The sequence below is a fragment of the Mchenga conophoros genome, linkage group LG7 (assembly GCF_057382185.1).
Source record: "Mchenga conophoros isolate Kocher_MC1m ecotype Shallow Benthic linkage group LG7, M_conophoros_male_GT1.1, whole genome shotgun sequence".
Classification (NCBI taxonomy): Eukaryota; Metazoa; Chordata; class Actinopteri; order Cichliformes; family Cichlidae; genus Mchenga; species Mchenga conophoros.
Window position 1 is genome coordinate 51229050 of NC_140532.1, and position 27907 is coordinate 51256956.

Consider the following 27907-nt stretch of genomic DNA (forward strand, 5'->3'; position numbering starts at 1 on the left):
TAGGCATGTTACACGTACAATTTAAAGCTTATGATAGGGTTTAATTTTCAAAAACAGGCAGGTTTTTATTTTCTATCTGACGCCCCTTTACAATTCCATGGCATGAACTGAAGGGGATAAAGGGTCACGATAGCTGGGAGATCGAGGAGAATCTTTCCAGGCATTTGCTTGCTACACTGAAAGAGCCATGCTCATGTAACCATACCAAGTTGATTCTGTTCATCTGGATGTAGTGAAACTCCCAAATCTTGGGATCCCAAATCCCAAAAGGTTGATTCTGTTCAGATGAACGAATCAACCTTTTGGTATTTGGATGATTGAGCATGCATCAAGACATACCAAGTTTGATGCCGGCATGGGAAAAACTGCCCGTGGGATGGGTTTTTGCTAATATATCAAATGATCAACTGTGTTGCATTGGTCAAAAGGCTAATGTGAGGTTACTGAACTAAGTAGTCTGCAGTATCTGTGGTAAGGCTTACAGTAAAAACTAAACTGGACTAATACAGAAGAAGGCTAGAAGTCATCAATTTGAGTTTAAGCTCTTTAGCATCACTTGTCAAATTCCACCTTTAATCTATCGTTAGATTTTATTATTGATTTTACAGTAGTTATCAATACAAAACCTGCCAGTATATTCTAGGATGTAGTTGGCTAAATTAAAAAAAAAGCTGTAAACTTCAGTCTCAGATGAGTCAAATACATCTCTGCCCACAGAGAAACTCAATCCATATTTTTAAAAAGGCTGTTTATAAATTACATTTAAATACGGAATCTACATATTTTGTTTTTCTACTATTAAATCCCTGATGCTAGGTCAGAGTCACTTTTTACCTTGCTTCACATAGTGACGGTCCGAGCTAATGCTAGAGAAATAGATTTTAAGATGTAGCAGAGGTAATGAAATGAGAGGACACCACTGACCCGCTGCAACAAGTCACTGAAGCTAGTGACCTCACCCTGTCTCACACTCACAGTTTCTGGATACTAGCCTCCACTCACACAACTTCACTGTCCATACTGTCTGTATGCTAGTGCTGATAGGCACAGTGCGGTTTCTCCTCATCACTAATCTGCTGAGCACGTGGTGCCCGACACTCATGGACAAACCCGCAATATGTCTCTGGTAGGAAGTACGATTGCTGCGTGAAAACCCTAGGACTTCCTGTCCCTCTGCGCTATCGGGAAGTACAGACTCAGCTCACAGTGGAGGGGCGTACGCTTACACACATGCACAGACACTTACACACATGCTCCCCCAGGGCAACAATGACTCAACAGCTTAGTAATCAACCACAAAGACACACACTGTGCCGCAGCTTTACACCAGCAGCATCAAAACAAAACGAATTAAGTTTGGAGGCTGGTAGGCAAAAAGCATCCTGCATTGCTGTTGCAGAGCTCTTGCTCACAAACCGATCTGTCCCTATACTATCGTAAGATGTTTACCTTACACTTTAAAATCCCATTAGATTAATACACTGTGCTTTATTAATAAAAACAAAATTGAATTAAATGACTTTGAGTGGAGAACTGTTGTGATCCACACTGGTAAAGCACATCCCTGAACCACGCCCTGCATGTCATGACTCATCAGTCCCCCTCTGTTGTCCATCCATGCCAACAGGGAGTGGGAAGGGAATGAGAAAGACAGAGAGAGCAAGACAGACAGACAGAGAGAGAGAGAGAAACAAAAGAGAGCAACAAAGACGTGAGCGCACTGTGGGTGGGACTCACCAGCTCGACCGAACCATAGTGTTTCCTGCTGAAGTCTCCACGCCTGCACCCCAAGTCCTCTGAGGCAGAGCTGTAACACAGAGGAACGGTCAGACTCAGATGCATGTCCTATGTGCTCTCATCACATACGTATACAATGCATAAACTGTGACATTGTTCATACACAAGTGGCAGTTGCAGCATCTGTTTTTCTACAGTCTCTTTATCATAATATACATAGTATAGTATTACTAGAGAACACCTGTTTGTGTTTGTGTGTGACTCACCATTCTTCACATTCAAACAGTACATGGTTACAAGGCAATGCATGCAAAGAAGGCATCTGCACAACTCGGTAACCTCTTTAGCTTCTGTTACTGAGCTGTGTTTTCCACCGATGAGGAAGACCAAAAAGAAAAAGAAGAGCTATCTGACTTGATTGGTAAAGTCCTACGAGGCCCCGTGAATGGAGAAGCTGGAGACCACAGGTAACCCTAACCCTGCTAACTCTTTCCACATGCACGTCCTGTTTATTTTCCTCTGCTAACACCTATGTTTGGGTGCGCTGATACAATGATCCTGCCCATCAATGTGCTTAAATTTCCAGCTATTTCATCACACCGTGAGATATTTTGGCTTATTTATGCATATCTATGGTCTCAGGTATGTACTTTTACTGCTTTAAATATTTATTGAATGACAACTGCATTTGAAACACTCACTTTTCAGCTACATGCTTTGAGGACAGGCAGTAGTGAATCACACTACAAGAATAAGTCATTGGAGCCACCTGAGGCTACTGGTACTCATCACTTAACCGCTTAATGCATCGTGTCCTCCATACTCACAAGCCACCAGTCAGTCTTGTGTCACATATAAACAATTTCAAGTTGGCTTTATCAAAGTATTAAGTATTTATCAATGCATTATAACACACCACGAGCTGGCTCCTCTCACACTACTATCTCACTTTTCATCTAAGCACCACCTGGATAATTGTAGGAAAATCAGGGTGACTAGGTCAGTGGAGCTGCCAGAGGATAGAGCCATTTAATTATTCATAGTTGCCTATTACTTCTTTTATGCACTATGCTCACTAAAGGACTATAATATCATTTATTAAGTATTTACTATACACTCACCAGCTACTTCCACTGCTTATTAATGGATTTAGGCATGAAACATGGTCAGGACAACCTGCTTAAGTTCAAACTGAGTATCAGAATAGGAGGGGAAAAAGGTGATTTAAGTGACTTTGAAAGGCGACATTAACTCAAACTAAGGTATGCAGAATAGCATCTCTGACTGCATAACACGATCAACCATTAAGCAGATGGGGCACAGTAGCAGAAGACCACTGTCAACAACAGAAGTGTAAACAACATGATATCCCGCTCTGTATCAAAGGTTCAGGCTGGTGCTGGTGGTTTAATGGTTTGGAGGATAGTTGCATCCCATCCCTTTGTCCCAGCATGATAACACACCATGTCACAAAGCTCAGATCATCTCAATCTACAGTGGGGCAAAAAAGTATTTAGTCAGCCACCGATTGTGCAAGTTCCCCCACTTAAAATGATGACAGAGGTCAGTAATTTGCACCAGAGGTACACTTCAACTGTGAGAGACAGAATGTGAAAAAAAAAATCCATGAATTCACATGGTAGGATTTGTAAAGAATTTATTTTAGGTGGGGGAACTTGCACAATCGGTGGCTGACTAAATACTTTTTTGCCCCACTGTAGTTACCTGAGCATGACAGTAAGTTAATTATACTCAAAGAACCCCCACAATCACCAGATCTCAGTCTAATAGAGCAACTTTGGGATGTAATGCAATGGGAGGTTGGCCTCATGGATGCACAGCTGACAAATGTTCAATAACTGTATGATGCTGCTGAGCCATCATGTACCAAAATCTCTGATGGATGTTTCCAGCACCATGTTGTATCTGTGCCTTGAAGATTTAAGGTAGTTCTCACGGCGAGTGGCCAGTGAGTGTCTAAAGAAAAAAAAAAATCAAATCCATATTTTCCACTTGTTGCCACTCCTTCAACATGAGTATGGGTAAGTAATCATCTTCTGCTTGTATTCACATTGGATTACTAGTAAATGTGAACTGTGTACTGTAATATGGGAATTCTATGTGGGGCTGTCTGTGCTTTTATATTATTTGCCCTTTCCAAATTTACCATTTTAACTACTGCTTCTTGCCCTTTGCACAGGATATTGTTTAGAGGTAGGATCAAAAGTTCCGAGGGGAATAACAGAAACTGGGGTGGCGGGTGAAAGCAATGAAGAGGGCAGGGGTACAAAGGTGAGACTCTTAGAGTTCAGGCGGGAGTCAGCGAAAAGGTTGCCATGACCCAAAGGGCACTTCTTTCCATTTTCAGTTATCCTACTTGTCCTTTTGGTCATTGGCATTAAATTCATATTGCGTCTTTCCTTCTTATGGTTTTCTTTTCTTTTCTCTGTCTGTTTCTCAGTATGGTGTGGCTGCCAGCAGCACAGTGACTGACCCGGGAGCTGTGTCCAACTCACTTCTGATTGAGATGGGGGTCCTGATTGAATTGGGCTCGAGTGATAGATGGAGATTGGTGTGGAGAGATGACTGCTGGTGATACACACTCGCACAGAGTTGACACAGGGACAGATTCAAACCAGTGCGCGCACACACACACACACACGCACGCACGCACGCACGCACGCACGCACGCACGCACGCACACGTAAAAGTTAAAAAAAATACTAATACAAAAAATTTAAGTGTTTCTCCAATATGAATAACCTTATCTGGTCCTAAAAGCATTATAATGGAGACATAAAGTAGTATTGCACAGAAGGGACAGAAAATAAGGAGCTGTTTTCTCTCTGGTTTAAGGAAAAATAAAATGATGACAAATTGAAAACACTAAAACATGCACAAGCGTAAGTTCTCCAATTTTCATTCTAGTTGAGATATAGATGAAAAGAGCAATAGCAAAAGAGATCTGAGTCACTAAGCTTATCACAGCATAGCTCGGACTCGCAGCTATAACATATTTAACACGTACACTGCACTTTCATGAATGTCATCATTTAACACTGAGAGGAAGTAAACAAGTGGATTTCTTTCCTCTCAGTGGTAAGTAAATTACAGTGAAAGCTGGTCAGTCATTCAAGTGTTTTTGTGATTATAAATGTCAGGTTTGACACTCGGTGCTCCACACAAAAGACCAAATATTTTTTTCCGTCCCTACAAAAACTTTGCTAAGAGACTCTCAGTATGACAGCACTGAATTGCCCTACAGTACTGCTGATACACCCATGTATCACTGCTTATTTTTAGTCATGACAATCGTGTTATTATCGATCCAACGTTATCCATGTAGAAGATATTCTTAGTAGCAATTTAAAAAGCCTCAAATCTTAAAGATGAATTGAAAAGACAAAGCGAGCCCAGTAGAATTCTAAAACGATCAATTAATTTGTCTATTCACAGCAGGCAGCGTTCTCAAAGTTCCCTTTGTGACGCTTTATTTCTTTGGAATGCTAAATGTCATAAGAATCTAGTTAAATCCCATTAGCAATAAAACCATTTATGAAGCAATGGCACTGCCAAATAGATGTGCAGTGCAATTCGTCATGCCGTGCAGTGTCATTCCCTTCCTCAAATGTTAATCAGAGAAGTTCCAGAAAGAAGAGAAGAGTGGCAGAAACAATGCCTCTCTGTCTATAGAATTTTATAAGATTAGACTGAACATAGAGAGCTGGATAGATGGCTGCTGCTACAGTACCAGTTCATGCTCACATATGAGACATGTTTTTCTTTACAAGCATACGCACTGAGTACACACGGATCTGGGCAAATATCTCACAACTTGCAGTAACACTACAGATATAACTCTTGGGGAGGAAGTTTGTGTGGAGTTAAAGTTATTCGGCTGTCACGCAGCAACTGTGTGAAAACTGAAGTTGCATGTTCTCATCGGTACAGTATGCTAGCTGGTGCTTCAGGACAAATTGTTCAAACACAAGCACAAGTGTGTGTGACCTATCACAGAACTGCTTAAATCTTTAAAGGCTTTCATGATTTTATACATTTAACTTATGAGATTAGGATTAGAAGGCAAGGGGTAATCCATCTTCTGATAACCAATCACATTTGAACGGGATCATACTGGGTGCAGTAAACAATCCACAATAAGGAAAAAACATAAAGATTGCAATTGCCAAATTATTATTTCCACTGTGGGGGGAAATAATTATTTGATCCCCTGGCGAATTTATAAGATTTCTCACTTCCAGAGATAAGAAGTCTCTAATATTTATGATAGTTTCATTTTAATGGATAGAAAGTGTTTTATTTTGTTTTTTCTGGATGTTTGGTTGATATTCTGACTGGCTTTGTACACGTGTCACACAGATTACAACCAAACCTGCACAACACTGGAATGGGCTAAAAGACACTCACGAAGAGGCTTGGCGAGAACTTAACAGCTATTGACGCGATTATTCAAAAATGAAAGAAGTATAAAATGATCAATTGCCTTTAAATTGGAGATCAATGCAAGATCTCGCCTTTTGGGACGAGGATGATCATGATAAAGGTGATGGATCAATCCAAAACTACACAGCAGGAGCTTGTTAATGATTTGAAGGGACTAGAGACAGTCACCAGGAACATCACTGGGAACACACTACGCTGAAACCAAAAGAATTGATAGAGTTTCTGTAAAGAGGAGTGGGCTAAAATCCCTCCAGGGATGTCTGCAAACCTGGTGACAGACTACCAGAAGAATCTTACAGCTGTGAACAAGGATTTCTCTACTAAGTTCTGGCATCAAAACCATATATAGTCTCACGATGCTGCTGCCTTTTATTAGTTTTTCAAAAGTCATCTGCATAGAAAACAATGGTACAGGAAGTCCTCACCTAGAGATCCACCGGCGACACCAGAAGCCCCAAAATATTAGCCATTGTTCCTGAAAGCTAACTCAACCGATTAGCTGATGGGTGCTCAGCTTGATTCAGTGAATAACAGTGTGCTATTAGCTGTACACCTTCCACATTTTGAATATCTTGTGTTACTGTGTATCATGTACCACGATTGCCTATTATGACCCCCATGTTTAGCCTCCTCTTCCTTTTTGGCCAACACCCTCTATTTCCCTTTTACCTCCATTTAACTCCTCACTCTGTGGTAAGGTTTATTTGTCTCTGCAGACAAGCTAAAGGCAGATGTAGGGCTGTTAATACATAATGCCCACTCAGGCTTAAAGGTTGCATTTGTGTGTGTGTGTGTGTGTGTGTGTGTGTGTGTGTGTGTGTGTGTGTGTGTGTGTGTGTGTGTGTGTGTACTACAGGATGTATCCATCATCGTCTCCTTACACTCTCCCATCCCTCATTCTTGCCTCTTCTACAGAGATGCGATTAAGAAAGTGGTCCAGCACAACAATACCTTCAACTATATGTGCTGTGGGTTTTTCTGCCCATAATGGGAGTTGCTGCCCTTCACTGTACCTCTGAGAGAGAGGGTCATGAAAGGGACTCTATCTTGGAGGAAGGTGATTAGGTGAAATTACCTCAACCATCTCCTTAATGAGAACCACTGCATCTCCCACTGAAGCTCATTTTGTTCATTTTATTAGTTTGGTGCTTCCAATGACGATTCTCATATTTTAAGTTAGGGCTGAACTGTGCGAAAGATGCATGTACAAGTGGTTCTGCATGCAGAGTAATCAAATCTTTACAACTGATATTTTTTGACTTATTTTGATTTGTTTATTTTTTTCAAAATCTCATAACCTCCATAATGCTCAAAGGGAAAAACATTGTTGCCAGACCGAGACTACATCTTCGTATGTTCTGGAAAACACTTGTAAAATGAAAGGTATTTTAACACATGTGTGAGGTGTAGCCGGTTGCTTGTTTGTGCTCAATGTGGTTTCAGTCAGACCAAACAGATAAGCAACATTCATGCTGTGCTAACAAACTATTAGAGAGGTGGAACAAGCTGCGGGAGTGAAGTGCCCTGAATGTGATGAGGAACATGTACCTGTCAGAGAACAGAGCTGCAGGAGTGTAACACAGACAGGATTTCAAGTATATTCCAATTTATACACATACTCACTGGCAACAATATAAGGTACACCTGTTTAACTGATTGTTAATATAGCTATTCTTTCAGCCAATCACATGGGAGCAACTCAGTACATATAAACATGTAGACATAGCAAAGGACGACCTGTTGAAATTCAAACAGAAGAAGCAGAAGAATGAAAAAAAAGGAGATTTGAATGTGGCTTCAATGTTGCCAGTTCTACATCCTGTACAATCCTGTGAGCAGCAGTTCTCTGGGTAAAAATGCCTTATTGACCATAGGAGTCAAAGGAGAATGACCAAACTGCCTTAAGTCGATAACGAACCAATACTAACTCAACCACTGGCTACATCCAAGGTATGCAGAAAAGCATCCCAAAATGTCGAATCTTGAAGTAGATGGGATGCAGAAGGAGAAGATCATACCAGGTGCCACTCCTATCAGCTAAGAACAGGAAACTGAGGTTATGGTTCATGTGGGGTCACCAAAATTGGACAACAGAAGAAAAAAGGAAAAGGAAAAAGGCTGCAGGACCTGATTAGTATCGAGTTGTGCTGCAACATTCACATGGTAGGATCAGAATCAGTTGTAAACAACAGGAATGCATGGCTCCATTCTGCCTTCTATAGCAAAGGTTGAGGTTGGTGCTGGTGGTGTTATAGTGTGGGGAATAGTTTCTTGGCACACTTTAAACCCCACTCTTATACACCACATCCTGTCCGAGTATTGCTGCTAACCATGTCTGTCCCTTTATGACTACAGTGTACAGATCTTCTCGTGGGTGCTTCCTGCAGGATAATGTGCGACGTCACAAAGCTCAAATCATCTCACACTGCCTTCCTGTACATGACAGTCTGTTCACTTTACTCAAACTGCCTCCATAGTCACCAGATCACATTCTAATAGAACGTGTTGGAACAGGAGATCAAATCATGGATGTACAGCCAAGAAATCTGGAGCAACTGTGTGATGCCATCATGTCAGTCATGATCATGTATAAGGAATGTTTCGAGCACATAGAATTAAGGAAGTTTGGTAACTAAAAGGTGTCCAACTAAGGTGTACTGGTAAAGTGTATCCGGTAAGGTAACCAGTGAGTGTATTTATATATTTCATAACAACATTAACTCTGAAATCAATATAGATAGTTAATCTATATACCATCCCCCCACCCCTACTGTCTGTGCCTGTAATGCAGTGTACTAAAAGTGTGTACATGATGAACTTTACATCTGCTTCACATCACCTTGTTTGCATCAGAGCAGCTAGTCCACTTTCAGGCTTGTATGACTGGCTGTAAGCCCATCAAGCTACCTCACTCTCCTGACATGGTGTGTCATTACATGGTTTTGAGATATAGCACAGCTGAAATTATAGTCCCGCATTTGAAGCCACCCATATGTTTAGACATCATAGCTTGAACTCTGCACCACAGCAGTCCAGACAATCACTTTCCAGCAGCATAATGGCTGTTAGCCAAAGCAAAATGACTTTGAAAGCTCAGAGCAAAGAGAAATCGCTTCGAAACGAACAAGGTAAGATGGATATTCATTACTCAAGTGCTGCCCTCGGTAATGCAGTACAGGAGAGGTTGGAAATTGTGGTTTCTGTCACAAGACAATGGACAGCAGCCTTTGAAATGGAGTGAAATGTAGAGTACACCCATCACACGAAACCTCCAACTGCTCCACGAGACTAAACCAGTCATTTTTTCCTATTACATTAAGCACTGTGTGACTCTTTAATCACAACAAAATGGGATTTGTTTATGAGAGAAAAAGATGCCAACAGGAGCAGGAACAATGCCAAACAAAAGACTTTTGGGGCCGACATAAAATATCCATTAGCTGGTACACAATTCAGAAATAATGTTACTTTTTGAAGGCTTTCCGACACAGGCTGTCTAACAACACATGAAGAAAAACTATAAATATTAGGAATTACTGCAAAAATATGATGTTATACTACCAACTGGAAGACTATTTTTGGGTAGTATGAGAAATTCCTTAAACTAATTTGTCAATTAAGCATTCACTATCCCAATTATAATTTCATATTGTGCACTCCAGGATGTGATATAGAAAATTTGCATGTAAATATCAAAGTTAAGTTACTGACAGAGCTGCATAGCACACTACAGTATATGTATGCAAAGTAACTGCTACTCATTAACTTTTCTATAAGGACTTATGAATTATTCCCAATAAAACTAAGTCACAATTTGCAAGAGTGATCACTGAAAGCTAAGATGATGCAGAAATCACACAAAATGGGGCAAAAAAAAAAAAAATCCAGATCAGCGATGTTAGAAATCATTTTAAGAATGGACATTTCACAGTCATCTTCACACAAACGCTGCAGTATGCTGCTGGCACCTCAGAGTATTTCCTATACACCCAGTCTCTGTGTTCAGCTGTCACTGCAGCCCAAAGCTTTCCCTTTTAAGCTGCTAAAAGAGCCGCAGCGGTGGCATTTCCCATCTGTAAAAAAAAAAAAGAAGAAGAAGAAGAAGCTGGAAATGAGCTTCCACACAGTAAGCAGCCTTGGACTACATCTAAACTCAGCTGCTCAGCTTAAGCCAGATGCCTGCCTTCTGTGTGTCTCACATATGTTATACTGACACAAAGCCAGAATGCCGAATGCACCTCCACACCTTGAACTGAAAAGCAGGTTATGAATAATTCACATTTTTCCATGCACATAGCGCCTGTGATGTCTGTTCTCTCGGGCAAAAATGAAAGAAAATAAATGAACCAATTTGGTTTGCTTCTGTTTGTTTTTAATTTTTTAAAACTAACGACAGTAATTCGTTAATTAAAAGCTGTACGTTGAGAAGCTTTTTACTTCCAGACTGGAGACTTGTGGATTCAGCGGCGCTTTTAGTTAACAGAAGTAAACGAGCAAAGACCGATAAATCATGCACCTCACACGTAAAGTAGCCAGAACTCGACCAAAACCTGTCAGTTAGTGCACAAACAAGTCGCGGATCTAGCAGGTGCCAATGCGCACCGACAAATGGTGACAACGCTGGAAGACACCAGAGCAGGTGTTTCCAGCCTAATTTGCGTTCAGCTGCGTAAAATATGCGAGTGCTGGAGGAGATACGATAGCATGCAATCAACAGATGAGTGAGCGGCATTCACACAGGTATGAGTGGGATTTAGGTTGTTTTTTTGTTTTGTTGTTTTTTTTTTTACCGCTGATTGAAAGTCAACAGTTTGTTAGAGGATGGATCCACACTGCTCATGTCCCCATGCGATGTTAGTCCAGCGGACAAGGCGACAGCAAACGGCAAACGGACGTCTTCCTCCACTCCTAACCCGCTAAGAGCGCTTGGTCATCACTGCGGCGCAAACTCCGACAACTGCTGACCAAAAAACAAAAAAGCCCCACGACTGGTATTCCAACTGCTTTTTTTTTTTTTTTTTTTTTTTTTTTTGCAGCTCTTCAGTGCCTTTCAGAGCCAAAAAACTGTTCACTGCGTGATAGTGAAGCGGAACGGATCTGCCATAGGAGCTGTGCGTTTACTGTGTGGTCGCCCTCGCTCTCTCCCTCTCTTTCTCTTCCCCCTTCTCTCTCTCTCTTACACATAGACTCTTCATCAATGGTGCATTTCAAGTGGACACAATTTGTTGCTTGAGGCTCTGCAGCAAAAAGCACCATTCAGAGCGGCTTATTCTTCTCCAGGTTGATGCCGCTGTTACCTCACTGTCAATTATGCCGTGCGCCAAGCTTCTCGGTATCCCGCAAAGTGATGTTCAAGATGCATGACTTCAGGCTGAGGCTCACTTAAGAAAAAAAAAAATGTGGAGGGAAATTAAATTTTCGATCTCTTAAGTATCACTCCTGGTACGTAGCAGGAAATGGTCTCCAGTGTAGCTTTAGTCAGCTTAAACATGTAAATTGGAAATGTTTGGCTGCCATTACTTCCTCAAAAGTCACAGGCTCGGAAGTTTTAACTTAAAGATTCATTATTGAAAGAGTTGATGTTACTGCATCTCACTGGTTGTCTATAAATGACGAACAGTTTTGGATTGCCAGGTTGTGAAAAATACCGCTGTTGTTGCCAGTTGTAGTAAAAGATCCTGCCAAGTATTTTTCGACAACCTGGCTACTAAAATGATATTATTAATAATGGATAGATTTATAAAGTATTGGTAAATGAGTGAAAACATTAAAAGAGATTTTTCTCTTTCGCTCTATAAGTCAATCACTAGTGCACAACATGCTCTGGGGGACTCACAGAAATCTGGCCATAGACCAGGTATGGTATACCCCAGTGTAAGTAATGAGGGTCTAACGCCACATTCTTTATTTTGCATGAACAAGCACTGGATTAAATCTTTTTTTTTTTTTTTTTTAAATGAATGTGATGCTGTGAAGATTAACTGGTTACAGAACAAAGAAACTGTGTTGTGGCTAGGTGCAAGACCCAGCTGATTTGAGTAAACCAGACCAGTGACATCTCAGTTAGCTACAGCTGGATCCATCAGTTTTTACACTTAACAAAAGTATTGAATTAAGTGTTTGGGAATTATCAACATTTTCTTCTATACAACTCAAATTTCAGACAAAGGAGAATGGACTAGACTTAACAAAAAAACAAGACATTTATTGTGGCTGATAACATACATGAACAAAACAGGGAAACCAAATTAATCGAAGAACAAATCATGAAAAACCTAAACTGGGAAAACTAAATACTGTTAAATACTTGGAAATACCATGGAGACATGAGGGAGTGTAAACGGATGCACCGACAAGGAACTGAGGGAGACAGAGACAAAATATATACACTGAGAGAAAACAAGGAAAGTGGAAATGCATGGGAACACAGCTGGAATGAATAGGCATAAGAGATGGGGAAAGCAAAACTAAACACACTAAACACTGGACGATAGACTGTCAAAATAAAACACAGACTCAGACACCAGGGCCAGAAGGAAGGAACGTACATAGGAACAAGACAGTCTGGGGAGACATAGGGAGGAGACACAAAGAGACATGGAAACATGGAAACAGTTAAGGGAGACGAGACACGGAGGGAGGGAGAGAGGAGAGACATGACGGGTTGGGGAGATCACACATTGATGCACATGACAGACAGGAGAGACATGGAATGAAAAACAAGGAGGGGGACACAAACAGGAACGGGAGATAAAATTCAAAGACACACACACACAGGGCGACGTAAACACAGATGACGTGACGGACTCACAAGCGGCACAGGGGTGAGACAAACACACACGAGGAACCTCAGACGAACCATAAACTGGGAATACCAGAAAACTCAAACATAGAAAGAACTAGACTCGAGGCTAAACTATAAAACCTGAACTTAAACCATGATTGTAATACAGAGGGTCACAAAAACACAAAGTCAAACTCAAAAGACCCAGCACCCTGACAGCGATGGTACCAGTGGAACCAACTGCTGTTTATTGATGATTTTGACTGCTGGTCTAAGCAGTAGCAGGATGAATTGTGAAGCAGACGGGGCTGTACTCTCTAATCTGCAAACAATGCATCTACAAATTGTGGAATCCTTTCAGAATAGTCTGTGAAGGTTTTCAGTCATCCAGGTCATTGTAATCTAAGGAGCTTGGAAAGAAAAGTGACTGGACTTGTTTAAGTTTCTTCATTGTGACGGCCAGTGGGCTGGCCTTGTGTTTTTCTTTTTCCTTTTCCTGTTTCTTGCAGGTAGGTGGAGCTGACCCAATTATTGATGCAGCACACCTGAGAGGCCAGTCCCAGTGTATATAAAGACACCTTGACTGAACCAGGGTGGCTGGCTTTTGGCTCCCTCTGGCACGTGTTATGTTTATTTGGAAGTTTCAGTTATGGCTGTTATGTCCTTTAACTTGTGTTTAAGTTGCTTTACCTTATTTTCATTAAATGTGTCTTACAGTCTTTAAAAGCCTGTGTGTGGTCTCCCATTTGTTTGTCACTTCCTATGAGTGGGAGTTTTTCCTTCCCACTCTTGATTCTTGGGGTTTTCTCTGTATTATTGTACGCTTTTAGCTTAGTTTATGCTGTTGCATTTGTGGCACTATTTAAATAAAAATATATTCAATGGGTGAACAGAGGAAAATTACAAAAATTGCATCATTATCCTTTTTTAAAGATAACAATAACTTTGGATCTGGTCCTCTATTTTAACAGATGAATGTTGTAATCGGAAACAGGAAGGAAGGAAAATACTTCTCAGGTCAGTACATGGATGGCGCACAAAAAGTAAGCAATAATGACACCAGAAACATGTGAAGATGGATTTTAAATCTTATTTCTGAGCTCTCTCGCGTTTTTCCCTTTAAACACACAGACACAGCGGGTGAAATGTGATCTTTAGTATATATGATACCTTCACAATAGCGCAGCTACAGCCTGTGTCTCAAGCTCAGCCTACACACACACACACAAAACATGAAAGACTGCAGGAATGCTCGGCTCAGGCTACATGGCACTCAGCTGCTCATCAATTTTTAATCAGCAGAAACCCCCCTCTGTGACATGCCATGCTACAGGAAAACACCTAAAGCTACCAACACACATGGCATTTTGTCTTGTTCGTTCTCTGGATGTGATAACCTTTATAAATAGCTCATGTTGAAATGCAGCTGTAATCTGCCACAGCCTGAAGCTTCAAAAACAAAATAAAAGAAGGAAAAAAAACCCTTTTAAACAAGACTGGAGTTCGTGTATGTAGTTTTCTGAGGTCAGGATTGAGTTACAATGAGCCAACCTGAGATAGCTCAACACCCCTAAGCTCTAATTAGAGCCCAGGGGCCAATAACTCGCACAAAGAGGCAGTCATACAAGTTACATAAACACAGCTCTGTCACACCCTCCCACTGTCACACCATATCGTGCACTGGCGTCCGTGGCCTTTGCATAAAGGGTTTATTCTTTTAACCGATGCTTATGAAGTTATTCTTTAACAAGGGAAGTGAGAACAGGGATAGACTTCCTCTTCGCAGATCAGTCTGCTAATACGGCAGAGGGGGGTGGGGTTGGAGGGCGGGCATCCTGAATGCATAACAAAACGGGCTGAGAAGAAACACTACAGTAAGTGTAATGTAACAACAGCCTGCTTGAGGTGATGAATATAATGCACAGCTTACGTACAAAGTTAAATAATACAGGACATGAATCCACCAAAATATTGCCTTTATTTTAGTTTGTGCAGTTCTAATAAGTTTGACACAGCCTGCACTCTTTTAGGCCGCTTGCTTCTAGTCTTCAGGAAGAGTTCTGCTTGAAGGATATTCAAAGCTCTTCTTTGGATCTCAGCTGCCTTTTATTCCATTCTTTGTAAAGGTGACACCACACTGCTTCAATAATGTTGCGATGCAGGCTCTGGGATGGGGCCGATCCATAACTGATAGTGTCCCACTCTATGATGTTCTATTCAGGTATGCTTTTACTTCTTTTGGGATCATTGTTATGCTGAAAAATCAAGGTGTTGCCAATAAGATGCTTTCTAGACAGTATTGCACGTTGGATCAGACAGGAACATACCATCCTGTAGTGTTCATATTTCCATCAGCTTTGCAAGAGCTCCAACACCACTGGCTGAAATGCAGCCCCACACCATGACCGTGGTCTACAGATGGCTGCAGACAATCACTGTTGTACCTTTCTCCTGACTGTCAACTCAATGTTGATGATCAAAAATGTATTTGATTGCCTATTGTCACTGATTTTCAGTCCAGTTCTTGTGTAACTTGGCAAGCCTCAGCCTTTTCTATCTTTTCTACCCTTCTATTGAGACAATTTCTGATGAGGTTTCTATGAATAGTAGATGAATCAACAGGTCATTTACTAAAGTCCCTAAAGACAAAATTTAAAATGGTCAGTGTTAAATGGCTTTGCAGTCAGTTTGAAAGGTTGCCTCCTACCCGCAAGGCAAACTGTCCAATTCATTTGCAACTGGAAATTGATTAGCATAAGCAAAGAAAATTAAACATAATTACTGGACTATTTTTTTTCTAGCTGCAAAGAGTTGCTGCAATATTTAAATTATAGCTGCTTTATGTTGCAGAGCTTCAATTTAAAAAAAAAATCTACTAAGCTTTGTCTTCAGGACTTCAGCAGAAAGTTAAAAATCAATGTTTAGAATTTGTTTTTTAACTCTTGTATGTGTGCAGGACGCGGCAGTAGTGGACTTTCTCAGGCTCTTTGTTCCCCAGACGACTGGAACTTTAAAGATCAGATTGTATATGTAGGCGTAAGCATTACAGTGTGTGGATTTACAGTCCATGTGTCAATGCCAGTAAGGCTGAGGTGCAGAGGTACACTGATTGTTTATTCACTTGCAGGGTGAGCCACGGCAGTTGAAGCACATGAAGCTAGCTACAAGGTGGGGATCAAGAGCTCTTGACTCAATAGTGCGATAATCCCTTTGAGCTCCACCACCCTCTCTCTGGACAGCTGCCACTCAGGCCCTGCAGTCTCACGATCTAAGCCACGGCACTTTTCCCACACATAGGATAAACGAGGCTTGTCTGAAAGTGTATAATATACAGTGATGGCTACATCACATGAAATCCAGTGGGAGTATCTTCTATAAATAAATTGCTATGGATGAAAATGAGCGAAAAATGTAAACACTGCAGACAATAATATGCAAAAGTGGACGACATGCACAGTGGGGTTATTATCTGTCATGTACGCGACATGCAAATGAAAACACCTGCCGTGATGTCACTTCTTTGATGAGCCGCTGCTTGTGGATAATGTGTAACCTGCAAGAGGAACCAGTCATTAAAGATGGCTCCATTTGATAGTGCTGTGTGATGCTGCAGAATTTGGAATACATCCGATACCAAGTAAATACAGTACTGCCAATACCAATACACAAGTTGCCTTTGTCAGTTTAAAGTAAGGGAGAGCAGTGTGTCATGATTTATGAGTTGATCATAAATTTGCAAGTCATCAGCACATTTTAATGTCCATCACATCACAGTGATTTATACTTTCCACAATAATTAGAACACGCAACAAAACACACCTTCCAGTTTTTCACCTATTCTAAAAGTGCGTTATTTTTTTTGAAAACCTGGAATGTAAATGTGCCCGTTTTTCAAACACTTTGGATAAGCTTCTATTGTTAGAATATGACTGGCTGTGAAAAAAACAAAAACTAGGCGATACAGGTAAGTAAGTAAGTAAATAAAACTTTATTTATATAGCAACTTTCTAGATAAAAGATCACAAAGTGCTTCACACAAGGATAACAAACAAAACAGACCACAGTTAACAAAATGCAATTCTAAAAAGATGAGTTTTTAGTTGGTTTTTGAAAGAAGCTACTGAGTCCAGAGATCTTATGCTCAGTGGGAGAGAGTTCCACAGGTGACACGTAGACGTTTTTCATAGTGAAAAATGTTTGTTTTTTTTCACAAAGTATCAATCCTATCATGCTAGTATCAATCCAGTACCAATGTTAGCATCAATACTATCGATATTTGGATCGTTCTGCCCACCTCTATTCCCTTTCATTATTGCAAGTTTGAACGATTATAATGATTTCCACACTGGAAGAGGAGCTTGAACTAGCTTGGACTGTGCAGGTTTTTATCAATGGTGTAAATGAACTACTGTAAATGCTTTTCCAAAAGTTGATTCTGTTCATCTGGACGTAGCGTTTTGTGGGAGAAACGTTTCATCACTCATCCAAGATGGCAAAAGATGTACCCTTAGGCCCCCTCCTCGATTCAGAGATGGTCTTTCCCTTTTCACGTAATTGGCCTCCTTGACTCCGCGCTCAAACCAGCTTTCCTCCCTGTCCAAGATGTGCACATCCTCATCCTTGGAAGAGTGTCCACTGGCCTGTAGGTGTAAATAGACTGCAGAGTCCTGGCCTGACGAGGTGGCTCTTCTGTGTCTCGTTGGGTCTCGTTTCAGGGGCTCATAAGTATTTTCATCACTAAGTAGTGACAAAATTTTCTCATGATAGTCTTTCTGTTTTAGCAATACTGTGCACCTAGCCTTGTCTGCCGGAAGGATGATGTTGTTGTCATCACTAAGTGATGTGAGTGCCTTCCTCTCCTTCATGGTGATATTGGATGCTGGGGGCTTTGCATTGCTGAGACAGGCCGAAACTTTCGTCCGCAGTTGCCCTGCTTCCACTTCTGCAATATTGTTGTTACGAATTGCTGTTTCTGTGGCTGTGATCAGCTCCACTAGGGGGATTTGTCTCGGTGTGACAGCAAAATTCAACCCTTTAGCAATTGATCAGTGGTCTTTGATCAGTGGGTTTTGGTCAGTGGTTGTTGATCAATGGTCATGAGAATTTGCATAATTAAGATTAAGGAACTGACCTCCCAGTGGGCTGGTTTCAGTAATTATGCAAATGTACTGTTTATAAGATTTGGGGAAACCTGCAGTCAGCTGAGACTGAAGAAGTCACTTGGATGAGTGACGAAACGTTTCTCCCACAAAACGCTACATCAAGATGAACAGAATCAACTTTCTGGAGATTTACTTACCTGGATGATTGAGAATGCATCAAGATACTGTAAATGCTTGCTACTTATAGTCCAGCTTCACCATCAGGTTTGTGTATTGTGCATATTGCTGCACAACATTTACATTACAGTTACAGTTGCTTAGGTACCTATCAGAGAAGGAAGCATGTCAAAATGCAGTGACTTTAGGACAATGAAAGAGTCGTTCCCTAACTGAGATTATGAGTTCCAGTAGCCCACTATATTTATATTTCCCCTTTCATAAATTTTTCCAATGCTTCACACACACACACACACACACACACACACACACACACACACACACACACACACACACGATTTGGATTCAGGCCTTGGCTTCTCTGTTCTTAGTGCATCTCAAATGCCAGCCGGTCACCATGTGGCCTCAGTGAAATGCCACTATGTCAGGCTGTGTCGATTGATGATGGCAGTCATGTTGTTAAATGTAATCAGGTGAATTAACCTTTTGCCTGTGACGCTCAGACCGGTCCTGGACACCTCTGTGCCCTTGGCACTTTAGCTACATGTGCATGTGAATGTCTGCTTTTGTATTTTTTTGTTTAATGCCAAAACTGTGTTTCAGACCAGTTCACTACCAAATAACACTGGCACTAACAACAAGAGCCAAAAGCTTTATTACCCTCAGATTTATGGGAAAATGTATAGAAACACCACTCGAAAAAGAGAGAACATAACTGCTTGACAAAATGCAGAGGGCTGGCCCACAAGAAACATATCGTTATTAAAAAGTGCCATATCCACAGTTAAAAACTTACAATAGAGAAATAATATTAACTATATAAATAAAGTACTACAGAGAAATGAGAATTCCTATGTCTTCAAACATGTAATGTACCCACGCTTACAGTATGACTGTTTCAAGCAACAGGAGTCAATGCAAGAGAGCAAAATATAATAGACTATGCCCAGTATCCAAAGTGACAGATTTAGTGACAGCTGATATTGGAACCCCTTTGATTTCCTAGTTTATAATCACTGAATCTAATATGTTTCCCTTTGTAACAAAAATATGTCTCTATTACCATAAACACTGTTAGGAATTTGAACCTTGAAATCAAAGAAAAACATCTTATTCTATAATTTCCTTATTGGATATTTGTTGTTGCTTTTAGGCTCATGAGAGGTATGGAGCTCCTGACACACCGTGTAGATGAGTGCACTGCTTGAATGCAGAACAGACATGAGATAAATTCAGCTTTTTTCACGAAAATAAACCCGGTGAAGTTGATGCCTGATATGAAACCCTGGGCGGACTCCTCCTGGTGTCCTCACAGATATCACTGCTTTTTAATGTACACCCTCCTCCTAGTGGAGAGACGTGATATCAAACATGCTGCTCAACGTGAATTTGAACTCATCTTCACATAATGTGAGCAGTTATAAAATCTCACATTGTGAGAGGTGTGTGCCTGTGTGTGACTCTGAATTCTTCAATCCTTCTCTTTTCAGCCTATATCATGCAGCCATATGGTCCCACTGTTTTTACAGGGAGAGTCTGCCCTCTTGTGGTTTTAGCTTTTATCACAGTTGAATGAGAAGGAAAACTGCACAATCACCAAGTATTAGTTCTTGGTGGCACGAATTCTGTGAGATGTAGGAAATATTATTAGCAAGTCCGCAGATATTGCAGCTGCACATTACTGCTGTGTTACTACATCCCAAAGGATAGACTCGAATCGGAGACAGAAGCCACTGAAGTCCACTTAACTCTTTGTCATGTTCATAAGAGCCATTTCAGACAACTTACATCATCATACTGCAGGCAACCTTTGGAAGATGCGCACGGTCAGCTGCAATATTCAAATAAGCTTTGGCCTTTAAAGTAAACTGAGTGGGAACAGCAACTGTTTACACAAGCCAGGTTGGGTCCATGAATTCATGCTGTTGAAGCCAAATTTTCTGAGCCTACCATCTTCAGCCTCAGCAGAAACTGAGTTTGATCTGACTGTCTGTTTGCTGTGTCTTAGAGAGCCTGTGTCCACTGTAGTTTCACATTTCTGTTTTTGGTTGACAACAATGGAGCCCAACATCATTTTCTTCTGTTCATGTGAGGTGTTTTGCATTCTGACATAATCTGTGGTTTCACAGCTGTTGTGTCCGATTCACACATTATTCTCTGAACCATGCACAACTACTGCTCGTTTGCAACATGAGGATTAAACTCCAGAAACGGTCTTGCTTGGAGATCAGCAGTTTCAAGAACACTAAAGCCACGATCAAAGTCACTGAGTTTACATTTTGTCCCCACCCTGATGTTTGTCTTTCTGAGAATACATGACTTCTGACTTTAATCTTGAACTTTTTAATCAGAATATAGCATCAAGTCAATTAAACTCGTAGGATTTGTGGATTAGTTTCAGCTGCTTTGGTGTTAATGAAATTAACAACAGGTGCAATAGAGCAGCAACAATGAGACAACAAATTGTGCTGAAAGCACAGGTAGAGGTGGAGGCCACTGACATTTTTTTCCTCCTCATCTTTTCTGACTGTTTTGTCACTAGTTTTTCATTTGACTAGGGTCAGTATCATTACTGGTAGCGATACCTGGATCCTACAGAGGTTGCAGGAAGTAGTCCAACACCTCCAGGATGGCACATCAATATGCACCATTGCCAGAAGGTTTGCTGTGTCCCCCGACACAGTCTAGAAAACATGGAGGAGATTCTAGGAAGCAGACAGACAGGGCTGTAGAAGTTCCAAACCCATCAGCAGACTGGTATCTACTCCTTTGTGCAAGGATGAACAGCGTGAGCTCAGCCAGACCTACAAAGTGACCTCCAGCATTACACTGGTGTGAATGTCTCTGACCAAACAATCAGAAACTTCATGAGTGTGGCCTGAGGGCATTCGCCATAGAATACCAGAATTGGCAGGTGGCAGCCTGAGCTTTTCACAGATGAGAGCAGGTTTGCCCCGATGCTACCTGTAACACCATTCAGCACGGCTGGTTTGGTGGCTGGTCAGTGATGGTGTAGGGAGGCATATCCATGGAGGGACACACAGCATGTCCTGATGTTGTCAGGAAACTACTGAGCACCATTTTTCATACCATTAATTTTCATTTTTATTAAATGGCATCATTTCATTTGTAACGCATTACCCAGTCCCCAATAGTGTAGATATCCAGCATGTTTTTTAGATTGAGATCTGATATGTTTTCAAAGTGTTCCTTTCATTTTTTTTTTAGCATTGCACATTTGCATGTACTTGATTTCATAGTTTAGTGAGGCTGCAACGACTCATCACAGTAATCGATGACGCCTGCGTATAAACATTTGTACTCAGTTTCTTGTTATCAGAATTAACTATATTAACTTGAGTCTCTTAACTTTCCAACTAATGCAAACATCACACCAAAGGTCATTTTAAAAAATGTGGTTACCAGACAAAAAAAGTATGAAAGCCTAATTTTCTTATTTTTCAACAGGTTATCTCAATTTAAAAGCATTAAACAGTCCCACTTACTTTAACCTCCTCTTGCCTTGGGCCATATCATTGCTGTATCAACTTCCTCAAAGGGTGTTCCCACACTAAAATGCAACAGTATATCACTTCCGTTCCTCATTTGAAAAAGAAAACCGGTTATGACACATGAGGTGCTAAAGCCTAAAATTTCTCAGAGGGGGTCTTAAAGACTCTGTGTCGGACATCTCGGCAACAATAGTGATGCACTGTTGGGAAAATGCATCTGTGAGTATGCACCTGTGTTTGTGTAAACCAACATGCATGCTTTCTTTATCCAAAACAACACAGGAGAAATAGCATCATGCAATGCAATCTGTACGCAACTGCAGTATGAGACCTATAGTGGGGTGGAGTGGGGGGTTTGCGACAACTCCTTTGAGCAGTTTTCTGAAATACAAGCTCAAATTTAAGCGAGTTTATTTCAGCTTTGCCTTCACAACCTCTGCATGCCCTTATTTTTCTACAAGTGCATTTAAACTGCACTTCCAACTCCTTCTTTCTTACATGTCTTGTTCTGTTGCTCACCCGCTAACCAAGAAGTGGTTTTGGCTGGCCTCCTAAAAAACCGCAGGGTAAAAATGTCCAACAGTAACCCTTCACACGCTCCATTTCTCACACCATCTCTCCTGGATAACTTTTTAAGGATGACCACGATACAGCTGGTGGGTGAGAAACAGCATATGTTGTATACTCACAGCTTTTCTATATGTGCAGACTTCCTTTCAACTTTCAAACATTTACTTTCACTTTGAAAGTGACCTTGCTATAAAGGCAGTTTGTAATAGTTTGCGAAAAAAAATAAAACGCTCCCCAGATTATGAGTCTTGTGTGCATGTGGCTTGCGGCTGAGCTTGAGGTGGCCACATCTCAACCAATACCCGGCTTTAAGTACAACTCGCTCTATGCTTGGTCTTATTCCGGCCAACTATAATGGGAAATGTTTTCCACTCCAAGCTTTCCTGGAACAGTGCACAGTGCATTTTAATGTGTAGGTATGTGTCTAAAAAACCCTAAATGGAAGCAGATGTTTTAGTCAAAAGAATAAAAGTTTACATGGGGTTGTAATCAAGTGAGGGACTTTTCTTTCGTTTTCAGCTTCTTCTTTTTTTTCTTCTTCGTAGTAATTTGAGTCTATTTTACTGTCAAAATGAGCCTGGTGCGCTGCATCGTGCGCATGGCTGAACTGAGCTGGCTTGTGCTGAGCTATGCAGCCACATATGGGAGCGATTACAGTCCAGTGTTTATCAGACCTTGCTGAGAGACCGACTGTGTGGCTGAGCAGAGCAGAACCAGCCGTGTGCACATGATTTCAGTTCCCAGCCTACAACCTTGTAGGGGAAATCAGACAAGTAATACAATACAGCAAAACAGCGTGCGATTGGCACTCCTGGGAGCAGAAACTGAAATAACTGGTTAGTTTACCAGTTGGATAATTCATTTATAGGAAATGTATGCACGGTCATTTCCATACTATAGTTAAAAAACAGGGAAGGTGCCAAAATTCAATCCTCAAAGTGTGTTGACAGATCTGCTGCATATGTGAAAACAGTTGTAAAAAGCTGCTCGTGTCTCCAGAGGGAGCTGTGTGAACTTGGAAATGTAATATAAAAAAACAACAAAAACAAATCAAGGGATGTGGATTCACCCATGAGTGAAAGCAACTGTAAAATTGTTTTAGAAAAAAAAGTACGTATATATAATTTTACATGTCAAAACACGTCTTATTGTCATGCAAGTATTTCCAAATGTTTGGAGCCATGCCTGATTTCTTTATATTTTGCAGGAAAATGGGAAAAAGGTGCACTGACTTATTGAAACATATGCAAGAATTTATGGGAATGCAGTATATAAAGGCCAAAACAGAGTCTGTACATCATGCTGATAACGATTTCAACCAAAAGTCATTTTTACTCAATTTTGTGTGTAATTTGACACATCTCAGGCTTTTCTTTCTGTTTCCTTTACTTAAAAATGGCTTCTAGACGGCTAAGCACATGTCAAAGTATTTTGTGATGAAGCTACAGTGAACAATAGATTGATCAACTGAAAGCCCAGACACATCTCTCAGACACCTGTCAAACACTGTTATCAGTGGTGCTTCTTGTAGATTCAACTGCAGAAATGGGAAAAATTGTGTGTTTTTGTGACAGACGTCTGCTAACAAAGTGCTTAAAGATATGACTTAAAACTGGTTCTTTGCCTAGTTGTCAAAAAGCACAACATAGTCCATCCCCTGGATTTTTATACTCATTCATCAGTCAGTGTTACGTGATTTAAAAAGAAAACAAACATTTCCCTGAAGATAAACAGTTACAAGAAGTCGACTGACAATGCATGAAAAAACAACCAATGTCTAAAGAAAAACTTTGAGAGACTGAGATAAAGACTGGAAAACTATTGCTTAAGACCTCTTTAAAAATGACAAGAAAATCTCCTTGGAAGCAAAGTATGAAGAAATTAAGGGTGGCTCAACACTTTTGCACAATACTGTAGAGTGTAAATATGAAACCTTTGCATATGGGTAAGAAGGAAGTATGTTTAGCTGAACTCTAAGATACACTCCCTATCTGTTAGTAAATGTATCTGCAGCAGTTAATTTGCATTGGGAGTAATGTTTTGATGAACCTGAAGAACGTATGAAATAAGAACCTTTATTGCACTCTTGTAAACTGGCTGTAAATGTAAAATTTCAACCATATTAAGATAACAACTTGAAATGATCACACTGGATTCCTTTCGCATTTTAAATACGTCTCTTATTAAATTTGTCAACATTAGTTTCCTCCATTAACCACAAACACCTTAGGTTAAACAGGATTTTGGATATTTTCTTTAGCTGCTAGCTTTCTGGACATGTGATGAAAATAGAGGAAAGGAGCCAATGACAGAGGAGGTGTCTGATCAAAAGGTCAACAAAATGACTTTGACCCACAGATTAAGAAACCACAGGCTACTTACTGTTTAAAACCACAATCAACATTGCTTTGTTTTAAAAATCTGTGACAATAAAGGCCCATTAAACCGCGAAAGGTTAAGAGACTGAACCTAAACAAACCATAAACATGGCTCTGTCACATGACTCTGACAGATAGATCGGGTGAATGATAATATCGGTGTATTAAAGGTTTATGTCAGAATTAAATGCTCTTCTTTATTTATTTTAGAAAACTGAACATAGTGGTTTCCCAGGGATCTGGGAGCAAGCTGGGGAGTGGGACATCTGGGCATCTCTGCATAGAGACGCGCCCTGGACCTCAAACTGAGAACAAGGAGACCATATTTAAAATGTTGTTGTGAGTCATTAAAAACAAAATCATCGGCTTTAGTTGTTTGATTTGCAGGACATAAACAATCCTAGTTACAGTTAACCTTTAATGCATTAAATTCCAACTGTCTACACCGCTCCTGCGCTCATCTTTCAATGCAAACTCATACTGTGCCGAACAAGGTTTACATCTGTGCGAGAGAACGTCCACAGTATGCAAAGCAGAGGAGTACCTTAAGTCAGCAAAAATGTCAAATGGTCCACCCAACCAGCCTCCCCCTCCTCCTGCTGGGTGCGTTATGACAGACTGTAAAGCAGGGGGAGACCCCAGTAAGCCAACCTATCACAACCACTTTCAGTCTGCATGAGAGTGCATCAGCATTGCCTCTGCACATAAACAGAAGGTTGGTGTATTGAAAGGTCTAAAAACAACCTACAGGAAAGCATCTAACATTTGAAGTGTATGTTCTTCATTCGCATTGAGCTTTGAAGCCTACTATAAAAAATTCACCAGGAAACCACAAAAGGACAAACCCAAATATATGTTTCCTTCTTTTTTTTCTTCTTAAAGATACATATGCTCACCACTCCCACTCCAGTTCAGTTACGAAGCGCACGGAGAGCAGCGGATTTCGGCTTCTCCTAGATTCGGTCTTTAGGCAATGTGATGCGCAGCAAGCTACGGCAACCCCCCACCCCCACTCCACACACACACACACACACACACACACACACACACACACACACACACACACACACCTCTAGACACAAAACACTGTGGGTTTGGCAACAGGCAAGGTTAATGACGACACTGACAGCACTTCAAAGCGCGTGTGCTCGAATAACCACTCAAGTGAGAAGTTCAAGGCAAGTGAGGATGAAAGGGCGTGCGACTAACATTGTGTAAGAGTTTCACAGCTCACAGGCCACCACAGAGATCTACTGTATTTGCACAGGTGAAGTTGGTACTGCACTGTTAGTCTAATGAGTGAATAGAGGCATACACAGGCAGATAAGCCAACAGAAAAGTGATTGATGAACAGCACAAAACAACTAACCCATGCTGTGAAAACCTAATCTTCCCCTGCCTATAATGCAAACAGACTTCTTATCTTGAACTGGTCTGTGTTACAAAATTAAACCATAGTAATCTATTTTTTTTACTCACATGTTGTTCTCTGTTGGTCTCTGTTAGTCTCCCTTGCAGTAACATGCAGCTACCACTTAAATAAACTATAGCTTCTTGATGAGGGATTGATAAGTAAAACCCCCCCCAAAAAATTCTACACAGCGAAGTTTCCCCTGAGTTTTTGATTCAGGCTTCATCAGGGGACGTCTTCTTCCCTGTGGCCTCTTTGTTTTTCATCTTTGTGCTTACTACTAGCAATGAGTGCTCACATAGTTCTCTTTGTCTCTCTTGCACTATTTCCTGAAGTTGCGATTGTTCTGCCAGTTCGTGGTCAGAGTCGAGCCAGCTCTTTCTTGGCTCCTTGAAGTGACACCTAGCCTAATCTCGCTGAGGCACAATTAGCCAATGCTGGTGGGGAGTGCTCTGAGACAAACCAGAGCCAAGAGTTTAGTGACAGGCGGACTTGACAAACAGACGTGTTGCGATTGTTTTGGAAAACAATGGAAAACGACTGTAATTAGGTAAGGATTTGTTATTCCTGGAGGATATCCAGACTCTCCCTCTGTCAGGCTCAAAGCTCCAGGGCAAAGACAATGCTTTCTATGTACTTGCTTTGAGTGTATGCACAAGCATAATTAACCTCATATTTCTTAAAACATACTCCAGAGATTAGCAGAGCATTTCTAGAACACTGCCAGTCTCAGGCTGGATCCAAACAGATTCAGCAGAACTGGAGATAGTCTTTGTTTCCCTTCTTTTTTTCAGAGAAGCACCCTTTCTGTGAAAACCTGGTACCCGTGTTGTCCGGGAGTCTATGCCAGCTAACACTGGATGAACAGGGCACACCTTAAACAGCCCACCAGTCTATCACTGGGCTTCACGTCCACAGTTTGCACATATGTCCAAGTTAGTTTAACCAGTTCGACTAACTAGCAACGCCCCAACCAGTCACAGGAGATTGCCCAGACCTTCATGATGACACATGACAGTGCTAAGAACTGCAAAGGTACAAGACCCAATGATGCTTTTAAAATCTTCCTTCGTAAATATTGACTGGCAGGAAGTCCTCGAGGCTACAGCTTCAAAATTCCTCCAAAGGCTATAAGTCAGCAGACTTGGGTTCCCAAATTAGTTACTGTACATTTCATTGCTGAACTGGAGAATTGAGAGCATTATGCTTATAGCCAATGTAGGCTTGAGCCACAAGGCACAGAGGTCCATGATAGGCTATGGAGCCTAGATAGACCAGAGTGTAAAATTGGCTGACTTCCCCTTCAGAGTCCAGACACCTTCAGACATGTGCACAACTGTACTTGATGCACAGAAATACACACACCAGCTGAACCACCTGCATCCCTCACCGAATAAATCGAGAGCAGCAGAGGAAAATGGCCCTGTAATTGGTTTCAGTGGTCCATCTAAGTATTGCAGCTACATGCTGTCAGTGAGAATATCCGCCAACTGGTGTTCCGCTGACTTTGTTAGATAAGGCTTAGTCATGATGAAGCAGTGTCCAGATCACAGTTGGAAATATTAATGGGATGTGGCATGTTTATACCAGAGTGTATTAACTCCAGCAGCTTAGCACCGATCACGACAGCTTTACACCGTTAACTGAGCTTTTGGACTTGTTGTGAAATGACGACACGATTGACTGACCATTTGTAGCAGAACATCGTGGGGACTTTCATGCTTTCAGACATTTGATAAATGTCACATTGAAATTTGGGAAATTACGATCTT

General features: G+C 41.0%; 1 protein-coding gene across 5 annotated transcripts in view; it reads right to left on the minus strand.

Moving 5' to 3' along the window:
• garnl3 (GTPase activating Rap/RanGAP domain like 3) overlaps positions 1 to 27907 on the minus strand; it is an 82220-nt gene that overhangs the window by 51533 nt on the left and 2780 nt on the right. For 4 of the 5 annotated variants that reach the window (XM_085280037.1, XM_085280042.1, XM_085280039.1 and 1 more), the window contains one exon: positions 1738 to 1807. In XM_085280037.1, the coding sequence (XP_085136163.1) occupies positions 1738 to 1807 (70 nt within the window). Of the gene's footprint in view, positions 1 to 1737; positions 1808 to 10991; positions 12483 to 27907 lie in introns of those variants that run through there. The other variant, XM_085280040.1, reaches the window with a different exon arrangement.